Source organism: Littorina saxatilis, linkage group LG5, assembly GCF_037325665.1.
Source record: "Littorina saxatilis isolate snail1 linkage group LG5, US_GU_Lsax_2.0, whole genome shotgun sequence".
NCBI lineage: Eukaryota > Metazoa > Mollusca > Gastropoda > Littorinimorpha > Littorinidae > Littorina > Littorina saxatilis.
In genome coordinates, this window is record NC_090249.1 from 17812108 (window position 1) to 17834653 (window position 22546).

General features: G+C 40.2%; 1 protein-coding gene across 6 annotated transcripts; it reads left to right on the forward strand.

The window, feature by feature from the left end:
* The first annotated feature begins 53 nt into the window (after window positions 1–53).
* Window positions 54–20321, forward strand: LOC138966448 (ethanolaminephosphotransferase 1-like). 6 transcript variants are annotated; one of them, XM_070338695.1, is made up of 12 exons: window positions 54–182; window positions 2760–2828; window positions 3367–3559; window positions 4551–4813; window positions 6078–6189; window positions 6821–6869; window positions 7221–7401; window positions 8240–8422; window positions 8771–8841; window positions 12814–12835; window positions 15219–15256; window positions 15985–20321. In XM_070338695.1, exons 1-10 carry the CDS (start codon window positions 132–134, stop codon window positions 12824–12826), a joined length of 1185 nt encoding a protein of 394 aa, XP_070194796.1. In that variant the 5' UTR covers window positions 54–131; the 3' UTR covers window positions 12827–12835; window positions 15219–15256; window positions 15985–20321. The 6 variants fall into 6 exon arrangements, with proteins under 6 accessions (XP_070194796.1, XP_070194795.1, XP_070194793.1 ...); XM_070338694.1 differs by having other exon boundaries at window positions 15219–20321; XM_070338692.1 differs by lacking the exon at window positions 12814–12835.
* Window positions 20322–22546: the final 2225 nt, after the last annotated feature.

Sequence of the window (22546 nt, forward strand, 5' to 3'; positions counted from 1 at the left end):
AATCTGCTGGGAACACATATGGTAACTCAGATTAACAAAACGACGCTGACGATTGGCTATTCGTGGGATAGTAAGATTTCAACGACCAATGAAACTCTTTGTTTCACGCAAACTTCGACCCTTGCAACAGCATGAACGCCTATCTCTCGAAAGAAATCCTTGCTGGATTTGACAGTTACAAGGTAATCATCGCAATCAAAACTTTATTTTAGACATGGACGTTTCTGTTAGACACAGCTTTATCAATCTGTACCGTAGAATCTTCTTTCTTGTCATGACAGTAGATGAAAAATCATTTCGAACGTGTAGCCTCATTTATGGTATTTCAACGGAGTGGCGACAGTGGTTTCACGACTTCATGCGTCGTTTTATTCAGATTGTCATTAAATGAGTCATATAAAAAAGCACTTTATGCTTCAGTCTTGAGTGTACAACAAGATCTCTCTATCAATTTACAGATTTAGGCATTTGAAGAATTAACTGGTTTGGTCACACTTACATACATTGACACTGACAGTATGTTTTCTTTTCCCCTGCAAATGTGACCATGCATGCGTCACAATGTGAATGTTGTACAAAATGCACCTATTTGGCCCTCCCACGTTTGAATGGCAGGGGGGTCCTTCTTTTTTCCAAGCAGTTCGACCTCACTCTAGCTCCTACTTTCTTTTTTGGTCTTACACTTAGTCTATAGTTACACTAGTTACGCTGTACTAGTTACTGTGTATACAGAGTTTATTGTCTAAATTTTTCTTCCTCTTCTTCTCACAACTATTCTTTACTAATCACATTTTAATTAGGATCTTATATTTTGTGTGTGAAATGCAATCCACATCCACATCAACCATGGAAGATGCAAAATCCCTCACCCGTTTGACTACGTTCTTCATGGTCAAAACGTCGCAAGCTGCAAGTACCTTGCGGTAACAATCTCCAACAATTCCACATGGACCCACCATATCAACAACGTGGCTGCTAAAGGGAACCGGACTGTTGGTTTAACTCATTCGCTGCGCGTCTAAATTTCCCCTGTGTTCCCTGCCAACGCGCGATTTAGAGCCATTTTGAAAAAAATATTAAAAATCAACAACACAAGATAACCTTACATACCTTATGTTTTTGCAAAGTTTGGAACTTACTCTTTTAGAAAATATATGAAACATTTGAAAGTACATACCTTTTGTTGTCTTCATATCCAGGCAAAATATCCAATTTGAAGCAAAACAAAAAAACTTTCTACGTCATGGGTTCATCATACACAATGTCATGATCGACACTTGCATTGCCCGAATCATCACCCAAATGATCGTCCATTGGCACAAAATCGTCACCAGAATCTAAAATATCATCTCCACTATCATCATCACTGAGGTCAAGATCAGAACCGTACTGAATAACACGTTCTAGCACTCTTTTCAAGTTACTACGTCTCAGCAGAACGATCCGCCATCTTGGAAAAGTCAAAACACGTGGGTCGCACACCGTCAACAAAATTTTTATTAATCCCAACAATTTAAGGGAAGGAACTGTTTACAGTGAATGGTACCACTGTAGACAGATAGAAGTTCATTGCAGGGGTTGTTTCCCTTGGTCAGCAGGACCGTTTACACCGTTAAAAATTCGTGATATCCGTCGGAACTCAAGTACCGGCACGCAGCCAACGCTAAACACAGGTGTCGGAATTCCAGTTCCGACACGCAGCGAATGAGTTAAAAGGCGAAGATGGCAACCTACACCTCAATGGTCAGGCCCACCCTGGAGTATGCTGCAACAGTATGGGACCCCCACCTTGAACAGGAAAAGGCTCCACTTGAAAAGGTCCAGCGACGAGGAGCTAGGTATGTGTTCAACAACTACACAGACACGAACCCTGGCTCCGTTACCACTATGCTCAACAAACTCAACTGGGACAGCCTGGAGACCCACTGCCAAAACATGCGACTAGTGATGTTGTACAAAATCAAAAACTCACTAGTAGCCATCGCCACAGCGGCGTACACCTCTCCCTCTGACCCTCGAACACGGGGAGCTGGCCGGCTGCACCAGGAGTACGCCCTCCACCCAGCCCTTTCAAACTCATTTTCCCCCCGCACAATCTCCGAATAATGAAATAAGTTGCCAACACTGGTATTGTCGCGTCGGCCCCCTCCCTAGAGTCGTTTCGCTCCCGTCTCGGCGGCAGTCTCCTGCAGTCGGGCATGAGAGCCCCTTGAATGCACTCTCTGTACATAGTTTTAAACCTCCCCACCTTTTTAATCTCCCTGTTTGCCGGAGCTAGCCACTCTCGGTAACAGTTACTCATAAGAACCTAGTCCTCTACGGAAGAAGAAGAAGAAGAAGAAGAAGAAGAAGAAGAAGAAGAAGAAGACACGCCTTGAATACATTTCTCTCTAACTGGTTAATAACTAAATTATAATGTTATGCTACAGAGCTGCACCATGGCAGCGAAATTTAGTTTCCTGATTTCAATGACTCAGGCAGGTAAGAATGCAACTTTGCAACTCAGCCAAGGAACCTGGAGGCTTCTCTGTACTCATCCAACTCATAGGATGAGGAACCACTCAAGAAAATTAATACAAATAAAATGGTGTTTCCAATAACATTGGATTGGGGACCTAAAAAAAAAAATGTTTGGACAGGTGGCTATACTAATACTAGTTGTAGTTGTACATGTTCAAAAGGTCACTGTTAATGTTATCAGGTGGCATTGCAGTTTGATAACAGGTGACATATGCTTGTTTTTGTGTGTGCATTTTCAGTACAGTGCAATTGATACCAGTCCTGTCAGCAATTACGTATGTCACCCATTCTGGAACAAAGTGGTCAAGGTTTGTATGCATGTGTATTCTGTGGTTGTTTGCATGCTATATTGAATTATGATTTGTGTTTAATTATGTGTATACATTGCTCCCCTGGGTTAATTTTTTTATTTAGATTATCATACATACAGGATGGTAAAAAATTAAGTCTGAAAAAGTGTTTATAAAAAAAGGATTGAATGTCTCAAAAATAGCACAGTTTTGATGACAGAGAAATTTAAAAGGTAGTATGAATTTGTAATTTAAAAAGTGATTGAAAAAGAAACATTTTGTGTAATGGAGAAGAAGTCATTATGTGTCTTTTATTGTTATTGTGTTCTTGATTTTTGCAAAAATAATTGATCAGCACCAGGTGAGAGGTATATTTCCTGTCACGCACTGCAAATTGCTTTAAAGACAACTGTTTTAATCACTTTCTATGGTTTGATATGCAGCTCAAATAATTTGAATAAAATACTTATCTGTGTAGTGAGAACTGGTATTTGTTTCCTGCGGAACTTGCAGTCATATTGTAATCTCATATTGTGACTTTTTTCTCTTCTCTCAGATCGTTCCGCTATGGATTGCTCCAAACCTTCTCACCCTGAGCGGCTTTCTGATGCTTGTGTTCAACTTTTTCCTGATGACCTATTATGACCCACACTTTTACGCATCCAGCCGCGACTTCCCTGAGAACCCACCGATCCCAAACTGGGTGTGGCTGGTGGCAGCCTTCTGCAATTTTCTGTCACATACTTTAGGTGAGAGATTTTATGTTTTTTGTTTCTTGTGTTACACTCCACCAAAACACTAGATGTATCGGTGTAACTTTGTAAGCCTTGACTGTATCTGTAACCTGTTTTGGCACCAACTTTATGTTGAGGTGAAATGTATCAAACAAGTTCCATGCAAAAAGAAGAAAAACAAGAGGCGAAGCCTTCAAGGCTCACGTAAGAAATAGACAAACAGTAACACAAACTCAATCACTCCGTCACACATACACACCCACACACACAGTAAGCTTAGGTGACACTGTGCAAGAAAGAGAGACACTAGATCTAGATCTGTCTGTCTGCATGTAGCCTACTTACAGGGACACGACTGCCAAATAGTCTCGGCCCGCTCAAAATAACAATGACCGAGACCACACACACCACGCGAGAGAGAAAGACTACAGGGAGGCATGCCGTCATGATGCATTAATTGACGTCAAACACTTTTGACCGTGACGTAATCTTATGCGAGCTTTATCCATAGTCTTGGATAACCACTCACACATAGACTCGGAAATGTTAAAGTTTCTACCACAGACATACACACACACACACACACACAAACGCACAGACAGACAAAGTTACGATCGCATAGGCTACACTTCGTGAGCCAAAAAACAACTGTCTTTTGACTCATAAAATCCTAATTGTTTGGGATCTATTTAGAATCCGATAAATACACATTATCTTGTTTCACGCTGTGCATAAATTAAAACCAATATGTTGATAATGATACTGATCTTGAATCTCAAATGGTAGGTTTCTTGTAAGTTCAAGTTTTTGTACTGACTTTATTTTAGAAGTGAGATTGTATAATTTAATCATTTTTTACGTTGGCAGTCTTTCTTTTTGGATTTAATGTTTATTCATTTACTCATTTATCTATTGTCACATTGATGGAACTTGTAAATTGAACTTGTAAAGCGCTTCGAGCTGTGGAGAAGCGCTATATAAATGTCCATTATTATTATCATTACAGATGGAATCGATGGTAAACAGGCGCGTCGCACAAAGACCAGTTCCCCGCTGGGCGAGCTCTTTGACCATGGGCTGGACAGCTGGGCAACTCTTTTCTTACCTGTCGGGCTCTACTCCATATTTGGACGTGGCGAGTACGGAGTGGGGGTCTACCGAGTCTACTTTGTGATCATTGGCATCATGTTCTGCTTTGTGGTTTCCCACTGGGAGAAGTACAACACCGGCGTCCTCTTTCTTCCCTGGGGCTATGACATTGGTCAGATTGTAAGTGTGTGATGTTAGTTTTTGCAGAACTTGTCACATACCCTTTGTAAGTGTGTGATGTTAGTTTTCACAGAACTTGTCCCATATGTACACTCTTCCATGTTCCCAGTGGCATTTTGAGTCCAAAATAAAAGAAGAAGAAAAGAAAAAGAGGTTATTCCTTTCAACTCTCGCTGCCTTGATGCAGAGAACGAAGTCAACGCCTACTGAGAAAAGTTGCTTTTGTTGTTTCATTATTATTAGTGTGTCCGCTACAAAAAAACATTAGGTCAACACACTTGAGAATGTTTTGTTTAATGCTGCCTTGATGTAGAGAGCGAAGTCAATGCCTACTCAGAAAAGTTGCTTTCATTGTTTCATTATTATTTCAATCAATCAATCAATGAGGCTTATATCGCGCATATTCCGTGGGTACAGTTCTAGGCGCTCTGCAGTGATGCCGTGTGAGATGAAATTTTATACGGCCAGTAGATTGCAGCCATTTCGGCGCATATTTACCTTTCGCGGCCTATTATTCCAAGTCACACGGGTATAGGTAGACAATTATAAACTGTGCCTAAGCAATTTTGCCAGGAAAGACCCTTTTGTCAATCGTGGGGTCTTTAACGTGCACACCCAATGTAGTGTACACGGGGGGAGGGTTCGGACACCGAAGAGAGTCTGCACACAAAGTTGACTCTGAAATAAATTTCCGCCGAACCTGGGATCGAACTCACGCTGACAGCGGCCAACTTCAGTGTGTCCGTCCACTACAAAAAACACTTGAGAATGTTTAGTGATATTTCCAATTGAACCTTTCATTAACATTTCTTGTTTTGTTTTGTTATTCTCGCAGTTTGAGCCACTTAAAAAAATTATAAGCTGCTTCAACTGTCGCAATATTTGTTACCGAGGTGTTTAATAATAAAGTATTTAAAAATACTGGAACATTATAGGCTGCAGATCAGAAAACAAACATGGCTAGCATTTTTTTTTTAAGTAAAAAAAAGAAGGAATGAAAGAATTTTTGTGTAATATTAAATTAATTAATGAATTAGTGTCATTTTGGGGTCAGCAATATTAGCTTGTCTAGGTTAAATACAATACACCTGTGATAGCAATATCCTAAGGTTCCTGTTTTTAGTGGACAGTCGTAACTTTGTTCAGTGATTAATATTGTAATTTTAAACCTGAGTGGAAATTGGCAATCTGTTAGAATTCTTGCTTTTTATGCTTGTAAGTTGAAACATAGCCTATGACAGTGATTGTGTTTTGTGTTTTCCAGGGAATGACAGGGGTGTATCTGATCACCTACATCTTTGGATATGAGATGTGGAAATTCACAGTTCCCCTTGTTAACCTGACAGCGGCTGAGTTATTTGAAATCGTTTGCTACTGTGAGTAATCAACTTTTCTTATTAGAGGACATTTCTGTGCTCTTGTTTCAGACTTGTAGTACAGCAGCAGTGTTGTTCCCAGACTCATAGGACACTGAGCAAGTTGAACCTTGAAAATTTGCCCGACCAAATATCCTGTTTACAAGTAATTATTTGGTCAGAACCATTGGACGGTTGATTGGCCAGGGGTCAGACTAATGCGACAGATCAAAACAGTATGCGTCAGTGAAGACCGAGGTCTGAAAACAACACTGCTACAATGCATAGACAGATACAAATGCTATCACATGCATGCATGCTCACTCAGTAACTTTTTATTTAAAATCTCTTCATATGTTTTAAAGTAAAGAACACTCTGGTGTTGTTGTGACCTTTTCTGGACATTAAAAAGGAACCTTCCTTGTGTAAATGATTTTGTCACCTATGCACAGGAAACATGTTTTTTTTTTAAAGTATGGGTCATTCACCACCCACATTATCCAGACTGTGTGATGGTTAGTATAGTGACAAAAACTACAACAACCAGAGCTCCTGTTTCAAAGTCATAAGTACCTTTCGACAATTACAGGATGAAAAATGTTTTTGAAACATGTTGCTGAATTTGCTAATGTAGTTTTTGTTTCTTTTTCAGTGGGATTCCTTGGATTGACATTTCCGTTCACATTTTGGAATGTGTATCAGTAAGTACCCTTCATCTCATTAGAGTGAAAGAAGTTTGTTTTTTTTTAATTTGTTTAACCAAGGTAAACAGAATGCAGATAAGATTTAGAATGTTGATTTTATTTCATTGGAAGCACATAACAAAGAAAGTTGCTGGAGAAAGCTGTTTCAAGATATTTTTATCCAAAAGAAAACAATGTTTTTGAACTGTTGCCCCAGAGTTTTATTCAAATATATAATTGTGTATCTATTGACATACTTTTGTTAGATACAGAAGCTCACGTTGGTTTTGAATCGGTGCCTTTTTTCCCCATTTTTGCAACTGCCTCTGGTGATTGTTTCACTTTTTTCTTTCTGTTTGGTTGAACTAGGTCTTACGTACAAAAGACAGGCAAGATGCGCCCTTTCAGCGAAGCGATGCGACCGTTGGTTTCAACCTTAGCACTCTTTGTCTTGATGATTGTGTGGGTCACATATTCACCGTATGATATTGTGGAAAAACAGTCACGCTTGATTTACTGGACCACAGGCACTGCCTTTTCAAATATTGCAGTAAGTCTTATTTTCTGTCTTGCTGTCTTTCTCCCTGCGTTCTTTCCGCTCTCTCTCTATTTTTCATGAGTTTAAATAAAAGAACAAGTGATTTGTGACATTCTGTGAATTTTTTTCAGTGCTGCCGTCTCTATTTTTGTTTTGTTTATTTTGATGTTTGTTTGTTTTACTTTTTTTGTCTGTGAAATTTTGATTTTTGCTATTTGCTTGGAAAGCATGCTATATGTTGACATCTTCAGTATTGGGAAAACGTTTCCATGTTGGTTCCCAGTTTATAGGCCATTAACTAAGAGAGGTTTTAGTTTGGATCAGAGACAAAATCATGAGAATACAATGTATAAGCAATCCTTTCCCTATGTTGTTTCATGTAGATCCACCTGTATTTCAGTAACTGACTTAGCATCTAGATTCTAAGCATCAATAATGGTTGTAGTGCTGTCTAAAAAGTTGTTGAAGAAAAGTAATTCAGTGTGTCCTTCCTTATGATACTGAAAAGTTTTTCACTTAGCCTGTATCCTCCAAAGATGGAGAACGACTGCATCTAATATCTATGATGGGGTGATTGAAAACTGGGCCTAGGTGTACGAGAAAGTTACCAACTGGGTGGGAGCCAGCCGCAGTGTTGGATGGTTGAAATAGAGATTTGTTGTGATTTCAGCGAATCAGACCCCACGGTTTGTTCTCTCCCGATTGGGTGGCACCCACTTTGGCTTGGTGCACCTCAGCCCTGGTGTTACAAGTAATCTTCTAGTTTTGCATGATAGAGTCTCCTGCTGTGTACTGAGTTTCGGGGTGATTTTTAGGCCAGGTTGTGCTTAACAATTTGTGTCTGTTGCAGTGCCAGCTGATCATTTCTCAAATGTCCAGCACTCGCTGTGAGTTTTTGAACCCAAAGCTGCTGCCTCTGCTGGGAGTGGTGGCTGCGTCTCTTCTGATGCCCCTGGGACAAGGGGAGGTGTACCTGCTGTGGGCCTACTGCATCTTCGTCACGCTCGACCATATATATTTCGGAGTCTTGGTGGTAAGTCTAGCTAAACTTGCATGTCGACATTGTCGTGATGGAATTTTAGACAGCATTTCAGGAGAAGGTCAAAACTTTTTCTTTTTATTATGAAGTAGTGTTTATATTTGTACCTCGAATGGATAGAAAGTTAAAAGAATGTTAAATCATGTACTGTGTGTGCGGAGATGCTATACCTTTTGGATGAGTTGAATTGTTTGTGTATGTGTTGGGGACAGAGTATGCTGTAACCCTATATAACAGCCTGGAGTGGTCTTTTGTGATTGACAAGAAGGAAGGTACCTTTCAAATCCACTGTTACTCAGACGATCACTTTTATGCTCAATAAATGTGTGTGTGTTTGTACAGGTGCAAGAAATGTGCAAGCACTTGAAGATCAACGCGCTGACCATCAAGCCAGTGGAAAACGGGCACACAGAGTGAGACTCTTCGTTACACATGTCTGTTGGGAAAAAGCAACCACCAAACATGCCAGTGTCATTTCCTGTATTTATTCTAAAAGCCTGATGATCTTAATTTCTGATATCACCATTTACCGAAAGCATTTGTATTTATTTGCGTGCGACTATGAGCAGTTTAAGGTTGTTTTCTTGTTTGCGTGTGTGTGTATGTGCACTTAAGATTTCCAGTTTGTATGTGTGGTTTGGTATTGATGTGTCTTTTTGATTTATTTACAACTTTTGTTTCCTGCTATGACAGGCACCCACTGACCCAGTTCAAATAAGATTGGTGTGAATTTTTTGAAACATTTATGTCTTCTTTGTTTTATTTTGGTTCCCAAGGAAAATATTTGTCTTACCTAAAGAATGGGGTGCATACTTTTGAGTCAAGTTTGGAAGATTTTTTTTCATATTGACAGAATGATAAAAGCCACGTAACAATTTCTCTATTATTTGATCTGCTTTAGAGCTGTTTGGCTCTCGAGAGCAGTCCTGTATTGGTGCTAGAGGCAAATTTGGTTTGGAGAAAAGAGAAAAGTGATCTTGACAGGGGAAAAGTGATGCTGTTTTTAATTCACAGTATGGAATGTCTGCACCATTACAACCATGACAAGTTTTTACAAATGAATCCAGTTTTTAACTCTTATACAATTAATTAGAATTATATTCTCTATGTAGAGCAGGGTGAGGTGTGGGTGGAAGGTGTTAATAGAGAGAGGCAGGCATGAGATTTTTCCGCCGATTGGCCCATCCATAGATTTCATGACTTTGCATCTGTTTTTTTCTTAAGAAAGTTTCATTTGGGTCATGCTTTCAAGCTCTTTTTTTTTTTTTTTTTTTTTTTTACAATTTCACGATCTCATGCCTGAGAGGAGTTTAGGCTTTGGGAGAAGGAGAGGAGGGGAGAGCATGACCGAGTGTAAATGAAACACTGCCTGTTTTGTGTACATTGGCTTCTACTTGTTGCAAATACTGTGATGGCAGAGGAGTTGGTGTATTGAACTGTGATTTTGCAATCAGGACCATGGGAGTTGAAGAATTGGGAACAGTGTTTGCTTGTCACATTCCTAGGCTGGCCCTCAGACATTTTATGTATATGTACGATTTGTGTGACTGCTTTTATAAGCTTCACCCTGAGAGCGAAGAGCGCTCTTACAAAGTATAATATTTTACTCTGAAGAATTTCATCGCAATTCAGAGTTGGGTTGAGTTATAAGGCCAACGTAGGCTAGTATGCCTGCTTCAAAATGTACCTCTGTTTTCTCTTGTCTGGACTATCTCCTATGTCACTGAAGACGCTCAGTTTAGCTCTGTGACCTTTCATTGTAAATTGTAACATCAGCACTAAATGTGCGGCTTAAAGGTTCTTTTTTTTTTTTAGTTCACCTCAAAAATCAGCTGTAGAAAGTTACAGGGGGCATCCCATCACTTGAAAGCATCATGATCATTTTTTTTACAAAGAAAATACCTAGAAAATACTCAGTAAAGTTCCCGCAGTGGGGCACTGCGGTTATGAAATTAAAGGCCCCTCCTGTTTTTGGAACCGCAGGAGCTTTCTAGTTTGCTGTTAGGTAGATTTTTGGTTCCTCTTTCCTGTCATGCTCTCTTTTTCTTCATGAATTCTTTTCTTTTTTCTGCCTTCTTGCTCATTCACCTGTATTTTTTCCAAAAATCTCTTCTCTTGCCGCTTGTCTCGCGATTCATGTATAGTTTAATCTGTTAGTGTTCTGATGTAAGTCCAGCAGTAGATAGGTTAAGCCTATTTTAACATACTGGAAACTGGTAATCTTCCAGTAGGTATTAATTTAGTTTTACTAAAGCCTGCTGGGACACAAGTAATGGGTTAGTGCATTTGTAAACAGGAATCGCTTGACAAGTGGCCCCCTTCATCCCCCCCTTCCTCGTCCTGATATGGCTCTGCGTAGTCGGCTGGACGTTAAGCAACAAATAAACAAACAAACAAACTCAGTAAAGTCAGTGGGACCAAAAGTTATGTGAACAGAATTACATCTAATGAGAGTTCATCTGAAAGGGATTGCTGCTTTAAACCTATAGGTATCTTATAACCCCATAAGCAGCAGGATTGTATGGTAGTTATTAATCCCCCCCGCCCCTTAGGTGCTTTGAAAAGAAGTCTTTCGCAGTTCATGTGATGACTGTAGTAGAGGTTACATGCCGAGTCTCAGTGATTATTAAAGGCATACTAACGCACTCCCGTGTTTACAAAGTGTAGTTTGCCCACAATCGATGTCAAACGCACCATAAGACCATATAATGACGATACGTCACCATGCGCGGACCATAATACATGCATTACAGCTTGTTCTAGCCTCTGAAAAAGTGAGGATGTCAACAAAGCCGCGGTGTTCTCTCCCTTGCATCAACGTTACATGTGTTGCCAAATCTATAAATAGGACGATCCAGATCAAAATGAAAATTCAAATATCTCAACATTTAAGGGGTCCTAGACCACAATATTTTGCAGGGAACTTAATTTAGTCTGTCTCCAGCTGTTGGTAAAGCAATTAGCGTGTATAGTCATCGAGTACATATGGCTTTAAAAATAATGGTCAAAGTTAGCGGATCATGAAAAATGCGAGCTTTTTCATGACCGTGAACTGAGAACCGTGTAACCTCTTTATTCCTCCTTTCTTCAGTTATTCAAAGAAAAGAGGAGTTTTTTTGCGAAAGGTTGATCGAATCCAATTCACTCAACCAGTCAACCTGCGCAGGCGATCGATTAATGCGCGGTTATATAGTTCCGTGCAAATCATTCCATTCTGTTAACACTTTTTGTCAGTTTCCCTGTTTTGGACTAAAATCAAGTACACAGATATGCTGTTATTCTGCTGTGGCGGTAAAGGCAGATATTGTGTGTTCTGTTTATGTTTTGGTATTGCTTAGGATAATGTTCTTTCGTCAAATGGGACTAGCAGACGAACTTTTGCACCCGTGTTCCAACGTTAAAAACTGTATGAAGTTCAGTTTGGGGGGGAAAATAGTGTATGAAACCACTTTATGTTGTTTAAATTGATGAGATGTGTGCATTTGGTTGCGTGTGATCTGTTTATAAAATGAAATATTGTTGAAAACTGACCGTCGGGTTGCAGTCTGTTGTCGAAGAAACTGAGTGAAAAGAAATTTGAAAGTGGAACTAACTCTTGTCGCTAGACAAAGTATGAGAGTTACTTGCCTTGGGAATTTGCTTGTGTTGAACGTTTGTGCACGGCAGATCTAGATTCAGAAAACAACCGAACTCATGGATTTTATATGGAGATTCATGTGTTCAAGCCTGTAGTTGTTAATTTAAATGCGGTATGTTTGTATTGTTTGCTCCAGAGATGTATACTTCGTACATTAGAGCGTTCGGAACTTTTCAGTCCCAAAAGTAGTACCGACACAGAACAGCTTCTCAACCCATTGCGCTATCGCGGATTCAGGCTGTTGCTGGCTCGTTATTTGTTTGGTTGCTGGGTGTTTATCGAAAAATAACTAGCTCTACAAGTTTACAGAGGTAAAGAAGCAGAGGGGGAAATAATGATTGTTACTGCCACATTCAACGTGATTGAATTATTTTTACATTGGAGCACAATCATAGCATCCAGAATCTTTCAAGCGTTTTTATGAGGTGTGAAATAAAATCAGTTTGATAAAATGTTAGGTGCCATTTCTTGGGATTACGTGTATGTACAATTCCGGTACGGCACAAACATCAGATTTGGTACATCGTGTACCATGTCATGATTTTAACTGTTTGTCTTTAAAGAGCTTGCTTGGTGGCGCTTGTGTGTCATATGAAATCTGTGCTTTGCCTGTCGTTTACTTTTTAATGTAAATTAACTTTAATCAAATATTTTATTTAGTTCTCTCTCTTTTTTTTTAATCAGGTGTGGGATAAAGTTAGTAAAGAGGCAAAAAACTATTTCTGTTTCTTACCGCTTTCAATTACAGGCAGCTGCCATAGGAACTGCTGGTAAGCAGAAAGCCTGTTTACTTTTGTTCTTGCTTTTGGTTGTATTTTGTGTCGCTGTTGTTTTTTGTTCTGTTTTTTTGTTTACAGGTTCGTTTGGTTGATTTTATGGGACTTGTTTCCATTAAGATTGTGAACTGATGGCATGCTTTCATTCAAATTAGTTTTGTGACTGGGTTGACTGCAGTTTTTGTGCATGAGTTTCCCCATACCCTGAATGACAGTGTTAAAGATCATGAGTGCCATTTTGCTGATAAAGTTTGTGGCTCTGTCATTTTGTCTTTGAGCTAAGTTGAGCTAAATCTCAGTAGAGTATTTTAATAAGCTGGAATAGTTTCAGTCCCTTTGGTTCAGCAGATGCAGAAGTTTTTCCACCATGTTTCACTACATTGTAGATGTTCTGCTTGTATCTGCGTCAGTGTATGTAGTCTGTTCCAGAAAGTGCTTTAAAATTGGCCAGAGTTGCCATTTGCTCGATTCCTACTGCAATTTTTCAAACACAGCTATAAAAGGCGTCATATAGTGTGTACCGTACTTTCCGGGTCATAAGGCGCGACTTTTTTCCTCGAGTTCGACCCCTGCGTCTTGTATAACGAAGCGCCTAATCCGTGTATGAAATACGAAAAAAATCAAAGAGACCGCTTGAGTACCAGTCAAACAACTTGTGATAATGCATGTTTCAGCTACTAGGTACTGCCCTGCCTTTGATCTGGCCGCACACACAGATTTCCACTCTGTTAAACTCGGTCACTGACCGGTCACTGACCCCGATGCAGGAAGTGTTTCCTCTCTCAGATATGACAGGGGAACCACCTCTCATGGCAAAAACTGGGTCATTGACCCCTGGGAAGAAGGTCGTGTCTTTTAACAAGGCCACCCAGCTATCACAATGCCTTTGATCTGGCCCACACACAGAGCACACATATTTTCACTCAGTTAAAGTCGGTCACTGACCGGTCACTGACCCCGATGCAGGAAGTGTTTCCTCTCTCAGATATGACAGGGGAACCACCTCTCATGGCAAAAACTGGGTCATTTTGGTGCGCCCTATGGGCCCCCTGCGTCCAATGGGTGACTGGATTACAATTTTTTTTAAAAAGAAGGGGGTGCGTCTAGATAACGAAGCGCCTTGTCACCCGGGGAAAGTACGGTAAGATTTTCTCATCTAGAAATCCGCCTGTGGAATACAAGCTCTTCAGTGTCATGCTCCCTGTGCTTTTTTGGCTCCTTTTCACTTGATTCCATGTTCGTCTAATGCTTCATTCCATTATATACCAAATGGAGGGGGGGGGGGGGGGTCCACACCTTATTAAAAGGTCAAAGAAGCCTACTACTTAATAGACGATTTCCGAACATAACTCCTGTCCAAGTGTATCCGACACACCCCTCGCTAGTGATTGGCCCCACCAATGTTTGTTAGAGGTTTTGGGGTGGTCGGCAGCACCAGTCTGATGCAAATCTGAAATGGGTACAGTGGAACCCCCCTTTTAAGACCACCCAATTTAAGACTCCTGTTTACGACCTTGTTTTCTCAGACTTTCTGTTCAGAACCTCTGTAAATTTACCCCCATTTCAAGACGTGGTTTTCTGAGGTTTTGAGGTTTTAAAAAGGGGGGTTCCACTGTATTTTCCTGGCAGTCTGTGGCTTAACTGACGCTTACTGACTTAGTGTTGATATAGTACAAGTGGTGTGTGTCTGTCTGAGTTCTCTCCTGTACTCCAGTCATGGACGTACTACAGTGAAAGAGTGTTTTTGCTGACCTGTGTACAGAATTTGTGGTGTTGGTCTTCGTTAATTCCAGTGTTGTGTTGGTGAGAAGCACCGAGAAATGTAAATACTTGCTTTGTATGTCTTTTTTTGCCTTGGCCCAAAGAAGCTTCCCAAAGATAACTAACTTTACATTTCGTTTTCTAATGACAATCGCTCGATTTCTCTCCCCCCATGCTATTTTTCTGATTTTCTCTTCTCCTACTATCATGAATTACGAATATGTTGATGTAGTTGGTGCCGATTTTGAATATGCTTACTTTTGAGGAATTTTTATTTTTGCCACATACTTAAATTCTTTTCATTTTGCCAGTAACCTCTTTTACAATGTTTTATACTCAAATTTTAATCACAGCCTGTGTGAGTTCTTTTATGTTTTAATTTTTTAAATATGTATTTTACCACATTGTACACTGCTGAAACCTCTATGTGTGTGCAAGACAATTTGTGTGAAAAGAGTGAAAATGACTAAAGTGTTCATTTTTGTGTGCATTTGATCATGATTTCTTCTTGTGGGATCTGTCTGTATCATCTACAAAACCCCAAACCAAAACAGATGGACAACCAACATTCCAAAAACAAGATTGATTAAAACGACCTTGCCTGTTTCTGTTTCAGAGTCGAGTCACCTTGAACTGTGACTTGTTCAAAGTACAGTATGTACAGTTAATCAGCTTTGTGTATATTGTGATTGCTAAATTGTAGCTGAATAAGCTTGCCTAAAAAGCCTTTAGTTCAAAGATGTTACAAATGTACCTGGTTGCATAAGTACATTCACAGACAACATGAAGATTTTGCATGTAATGTTTTCTTTTTGCATTCTTTTTTTAGTGTGTGTAATAGAAAAACAAAACAGAAAGCAAAATAAAACAAAAATTAGTAAGATGAATAGAAAGGTCTGAATTTTACTCTTTGTTTTGGAATCAAATTATCCCGCTTTCGTTCAAGGAAGAAATACATTTTGACACATCCTTGTACATGTAGTCAAAACTTCAAGTGGGTACAGGTATTGCCTGGCATGGGATTTTTCAAAATGAAGTTGCATGTGTTTCTTTGTGAGCTGTCTGCTGTCTGCTTGCACTATCAGAATCTTGTAATTTGTGTACAGCTTATTAAATGCTAACATTGCTTAAACCACATGTGTATTGTAGTACATTGTACCCTGGCTCACTCCTATCAAATAAGTCACCCATAGTATATGACAAGGTAGTAAAGAACAAGAAGTAATGTGTTTGGAATATGTTGAAGAGAAGAGAAACAAGTGTTTGCGTGGAATATTTCTTCCTGGAACAACTCTTTGGCCTTGAAGGGGGAGAAGGAAAAAGAATTTTTCACTAGCTGCAGAAAATGTCAAAATTTCTTCTTTTTCTTGTCGATCACTCAGATGGAAACGCCGGTTCTCCGCGCAAATGTTGCCGTGCGCTGTAGGTCGTCCAGACTGCCATAGAGCTTCCTTTGCACCGTGGTCGCCTCCGCCCAGATCTGGCTCCTGAGGCCATCGTGTAGTGGACAAGTCTGCAGCAGGTGTTCCGTTGTCATGCTGCCTGTTTGACAAGGGCACTGGTCTGACTGGCCAATTCTGAACTTGGTGAAAAGGTGGTGGTTCATTCGGTTGTGGCCTGTCCACAGCCTGAATATGAGGACCTGCTCAGACCTTGTGAGCAGGTGAAAGGCGTCGTTTTTGTTGTAGTGTGGGTGCTGCTGCAACCATTTTTTGTGTTGCTTGGCCTTGATGATGGTCTTGGCTTCATGTCAAAGTTTCAGTATCTCGGTTGTTGTGATTTTCTCTCAATTTAGTAGTGTAGGCAGGGCGGGGATGTAGCTCAGTCGGTAGCGCGCTGGATTTGTATCCAGTTGGCCGCTGTCAGCGTGAGTTTGTCCCCACGTTCGGCGAGAGATTTATTTCTCAGAGTCAACTTTGTGTGCAGACTCTCCTCTGTGTCCGAACACCCCCGTGTGTACACGCAAGCACAAGACCAAGTGCGCACGAAAAAGATCCTGTAATCCATGTCAGAGTTCGGTGGGTTATAGAAACACGAAAATACCCAGCATGCTTCCTCCGAAAGCGGCGTATGGCTGACTAAATGGCGGGGTAAAAACGGTCATACACGTAAAAGCCGTGGGAGTTTCAGCCCATGAACGAACAAACAAAAGTAGTGTAGGCCTCTCTTATATGTTCTTTTTCTTGTGTGTGTCAATAGATGATTTCTGGAAATAGCTCTGTCACTGCTACATGACCGTTCGGCAGAGTTATGCGGCTTGAAACATGATGCGTTGCTCTTGGGGAAAGTGCCATTCTGATAGTTGATACCCTGCACGCGTACCGAACGTCAGTTTCTTCCCATGTGTGAAACGTGACATTACATGCCAGTCACTAGCGAGAGGGTGTGTCTCTAACACGTGATGTTTGTCTGAGTAAAGCAAGGGTACTCACTCTTTCACAACCCATACATACCCGACAGACTTATTTCCGGAATTCGTCTATTGGTTATCACAGCACCTATTTGCCAACATAAGTAAATCAGGACAGGCATCTCACAGTCACCACTTTATTTGATGGGATGATAATGGGTGCAATATGTGGCTATGTTTTCTTTATTCATGGAGGATATATTTGCCATTGGTGTTTGTGTTTTATAATGCTGAACCAGACTTTGTGCATTTATTTTACCTGCAGCTGTCTGTAACTGCTTTTCTGATGAGGGGATTATTTTTGTATTTCATACATTGTGTAACATAGTCTTTGACCTTGTGTTCTCTCATCAATTTTGTTGGGGGTGGGGGGTGATAACAAGTAAGAGAACTAAAAGGGCCTAATTTTGAGTAGAAATTATATGTTTCAAAGTAAGCCAAACATGTTCATTCTCTTGCATTAACTTGCCATTACACTGACTGAGTGTTACGCTGAAAATTGTGTCACTTGATTTGCGATGTGCTATGGCTGCAGTATATATATGCTTGTGTGATTTGCTAAATAAAATAAAAATGAATATTTACTTTCATAATAAAGTTTAACACAATCAGAAATGTCATCCATAAGTCTAACATTGATGCTAAACAAGTATGAATGTAGGATTAAACATGAATACATGAATGTATTTGATCACCAAGCTAACTTTTCCCAGCAAGTTGAACATTCTTTTCTGTACTGTACTGCAGAAAAAAACGGAAATGAAATCAGTGTCAAATATCAAGATTATTGAGATAAGTGAGAATGAGTAGCTCAATTTTATTACTGTGTTTTGGCAAAGGCAAACTTTTTGCAAAACAGTTGCATCACTGCAACAGAAATGTATTTAGACATTTTAAATGTGTGAATTGTGTGCGCCTTGTTTCAGTGTTGAAGGCTGAATTGCGTGGAATTTCTGTTTTTCAGAGAGATATTGTTACGTAGTAGACATCTTTCAGTGGAATTTGAGGTTCATATTTTATAATAATAAAAAAAAGTATAAAGGTTTACAATCTATATCATTATGATTAAGAGTACATGATTATCTGTGCTGTGTATGATACATCTTTTCTTTATTTTTATTTTTCAAATAAAAAAATGTATTAAAGGCTTGTAATCCCCAAATTAGCTCTATTTCCAAAGATGTATTGCTGAAACACTAGTCATTTTGTAAATAATAAAGCTAAGACTTATAGGGACCAAAAGCAGTCCGTTGTAGATTGTATGCCTCTGTCTCACCCAGCTTATTGAATCATTGTGTAGAGTCACTTTATGTAATGTTGGTTCTGCATAGCCATAGGTGGCTCGGATGCTGTTTCTGGTCTCATTCAGTTTGAGTTTGAAAGTAACACTTATGGCTCATTTCTTCAGGTCACATTTTTGCGTGAGTTCATCGTTTTTGTGAAACAGTTTGGAGGGTTAGTTCTTGGTTTAGGTGCGTTATTCCATGGCTCAGCCTGTCAAGGTCAAACCTTCGTATGACCCCCCTTCGTTGGGGCTCATCTTAGATGGTCAATGTCATACTGAAGGTGAATCATTCAGCAATATGACTAATTTTATCCGGTCACAGTTTTGCGTTGGTTTAGACATTTTCTGAATCTGTTTGTAGGGTTAGGTCACGGTTTGGGTGAGTTACCCGAAGCATCGGGGGTCAATCTGGCAGGTTGAGTTTTTGGATCAACCAGCTGCATTGTGGCTCATTTTGAAGGCTTCATGCTGAGGGGGAATTGTTCAGCATCTAGCTCATGTTTTAGGGTCAAGTCACTCACAGTACAATGGTACCTGCGATGAAAAGACTGGGACCTGCAAAAAGTGTCCCTTCATTGCAGGTGGTCTTTCATGGCAGGTAAATTTGGATTGAGATACATGTGGTGAACAAAGGGGCACAAGATGGCGTCCTTCACGGGGAGGGCCTGACATCCCAGGTACCATTGTACACGCCTAGTGTTTTCCTTATTCAAGCCATTGTTGATGTTGAGCCTGTGGTGATTGAGCATGGCTGGAATTCCTGTTATGAGACTCATTGCTAAAGATATGTTTGTTGCTGTGCATGGGTGTAATAGGCTCGTCATGCAAAGTGCTCATTTTAGAAGACCAAGGCTCATTTTGTTTGACAAACATTCATGTGATGTATCCATAATGGTTTGGAAACTGCATCTCGATCGAGTCCCATTCATCTTTACAGAAGAATTCCTCTTGTTGTGAACGCTAAAGGGTGAGATAGACAACACAGCTTTGTTGCATGCAGCTGGTGGTCTGTGACATATCACATAGTTCAGTGGCTTGATTGATGAGACCTCTAATGTTGTGTGTAACAGTTTGTGAATAACGCTCAAGCTTAAAAAGAAAATCTGACAGGTTTTAATGATAATTATGCAGTCACTAAACAAGAGGCACCAATGAAAATGTCACCCAGCCAAGCTGTATTGTTCTATAGCAATAGACCGAAGATGGCCAGATTGAAGTATTTTGTGTTGAACAGGTGCACACAGCCAGTTGCATGCAACAAGGCTGTGCCGTGTATGTTGTCCCTAATAATAATATCCAGCTGCTCAAATGAGTCAACTAAAGGGTTTGATGTGATCTCGCTGAAGTATTAATTTATTTGATTTGTGAGTGAGTGATACCTGTATTGGCATAGTACGTGTGTACTGCAGTTGTAGTATCATCACAACCATTTATCATGTACTAATATGCCTTTGGTTATTACCTTTTGGTATACAGTGAAAACTGTCTGGAAAGACTTTGTTTTTAGAATTTACCCGATGCTCCCCAGCATGTCGTAAGAGGCGACTAACGGATTCTGTTTCTCTTTTTACCCTTGTTAAGTGTTTCTTGTATAGAATATAGTCCATTTTTGTAAAGATTTTAGTCAAGCAGTATGTAAGGAATGTTAAGTCCTTTGTACTGGAAACTTGCACTCTCCCAGTAAGGAGATTGTACTACGTTGCAAGCCCCTGGAGCAAATTTTTTATTAGTGCTTTTGTGAACAAGAAACAATTGACAAGTGGCTCTATCCCATCTCCCCCCTTTCCCCGTCGCGATATAACCTTCGTGGTTGAAAACGACGTTAAACACCAAATAAAGAAAGAAAGAAAGTGTATTTTAAAAAGTCGTTTAAAATGTAATATTAGTACACTTCAGCCATGTTTTCTTTGATATTATTGAGTGTACATAATGTGTGATTGATGAATGTAAGGGAGGTGTCTCCTGAAGGTGATACTGAACCATTTGCATGCATGAGTATGATTCCAAATAAACACTGAAAAATACCAAGGTTAGTTGGTTTGATTGAATAATTGATGACACAGTTTTAAATGATAGCTTGCAATAAAACACACACTCTCTCACACACACACGCACACACACACATGTTCACACACTTTGATATGATTTGCAGACCTGCATCATTTATTGATACACAACACACATCCATGCATTTTAGATTTTACTGACAACACCCATGCACACACACGCACACACACACACACCATCCCCATCTGTAGAGCCAACTGCAGTCACATAAACTCTCGTCTGCATTTTAAACTATTTTATCAAATGTTTATCATGAACCTAACAGCATGTGGTATATGTAAAAATTAAACATGAAGACGCAGCACATTATCACTAATGTGCTGCGTCTTCATGTTTAATTTCATTAAAAAAAAATGGTTGGCTGGTTCCAAAGTTATAAGGGTTTTAACCATCATATTTGTGGTTATATGACTGATAGTTATAAGGCTTCGCTGATCAGGGGAGCTAATCTACTCCAATCACCATCGCTTTGAAGATCTATATGAATACAGTAATAAATCAGTCATGATTCAGAGAAGATAAGTCGACCATTGCAACAATAATAGCAATTAATCATGGTATGGATTCGCATAGACACTTTAATATCCACACCATCAGTGATTAATGAAAATCATAAAACATTTGTTACATCCCGTGAGGAGCACGAGTATTGCTAGTGATAATAATAATAAACATTTAGAATCCGAATACTTCCTAATGCAAGGAGCCCTAGTCGTTTACATAAACCGAAGATGGGGAGGTAGAACTTTTCTCTCCCTTCTTCAATGCTAGTGTTCTTGGCCAGGGCACGGTAACTTGATACCAACACGAAAAGGAACGCTGAAACATGATCCTGTGGCGCCGCGAACCGGTGGTCAGCATCTGACTTAAGGCGGAGACAGACGCACAACACAAAACCATGTTTTCGACAAAAACACCATCTCAAAACGTCGGGGAAACATGTTTTTAAAGAGGGGATGTCACACGCGAAACACACAGATGAAGCGCGGTGCATGTTTTCACAGAACCATCGGTCAGTGCACATGTCAGCTTGACCCGTCCAGCTACCGCGCTGTGTTTGGGTTTGTAAACAACACGGCTGGCAGCGCCCACTGATACGGTCAGTGTCAGCTTGACCCGTCCAGCTACCGCGCTGTGTTTGGGTTTGTAAACAACACGGCTGGCAGCGCCCACTGATATTATGATATGATATGATATGATATGTTGACAGACTGGTACTTAGGCTGTTGAGCCTTTGTCTGATCTTTTGATCAGTTGCTATCCTAGCTTAACTTTGAGCTAGGTAACCTACACGATCTTTTGACCGTGGCCTATTCTATCAACTTTTTATTGGTTGGTGGGAATTTGTAGTGAGAGGCATACTGACATTGCCACTCTTCAACCGTGACAGGCTCCATAGACAGTTTGGATTCATGGGTCCGATACTACCCTGAATCGGAACCACATCTGAGTCGGCCATTTTTTTTCTATCTCCGTGGTGCCGGAAACCGCGTCACGTGAGTTGATCGTCCGCGTTCATTGGCTGACTACCAAAACGTGTTTTCAGATTTTAGAGCATGCTCTAAAACCCAAAACACGATGCGAAAACGCGAAACGTTTTCTGAAACGCGTTTTTGGGGATGTCCCACAGGAAACACGCTGTTTTGTGTTTGTTTTGAAAGAAAACACTGTTTTGTGTTGTGCGTCTGACATTGCCTTTACAGTGCTAGCTCGGCAAAGGCCACGGCGAAAGGGCTACGGCTGTAACCCGATAACGGCACCGGCTGATAACAAGTTCACGCTGATATCAATGGCCTTGCTGCATCGCCAACTATCCATCTGAGGCTCGGGCACCCCGCTGCACCAGCCTCTCCTTTCACCTCTACTTCTGGTGGCCCAATCGGAGGTTCCTCTGCCAGCCACCGATGCGCCTTTACGTGATATTTGACCTCCTTGACCTCTAACAACATCTAGCCTTGTGTAGAGCACTTGCAAATTGGGGATTTATCACAAAATCAGGACTATTATAATGTAAGACAAGTACTATACACATAACTTTTTTCATATTTTTTTGTTGCTGTTCAATTTTATTATTATCATAAATTGAACTATTAATATTTTAATTAAGTTCTCATGACCCACAATCTTGACAATAACTGAAGTAATGACATCAGTGACTATGCCTTGAAGCTCTTGGACAACA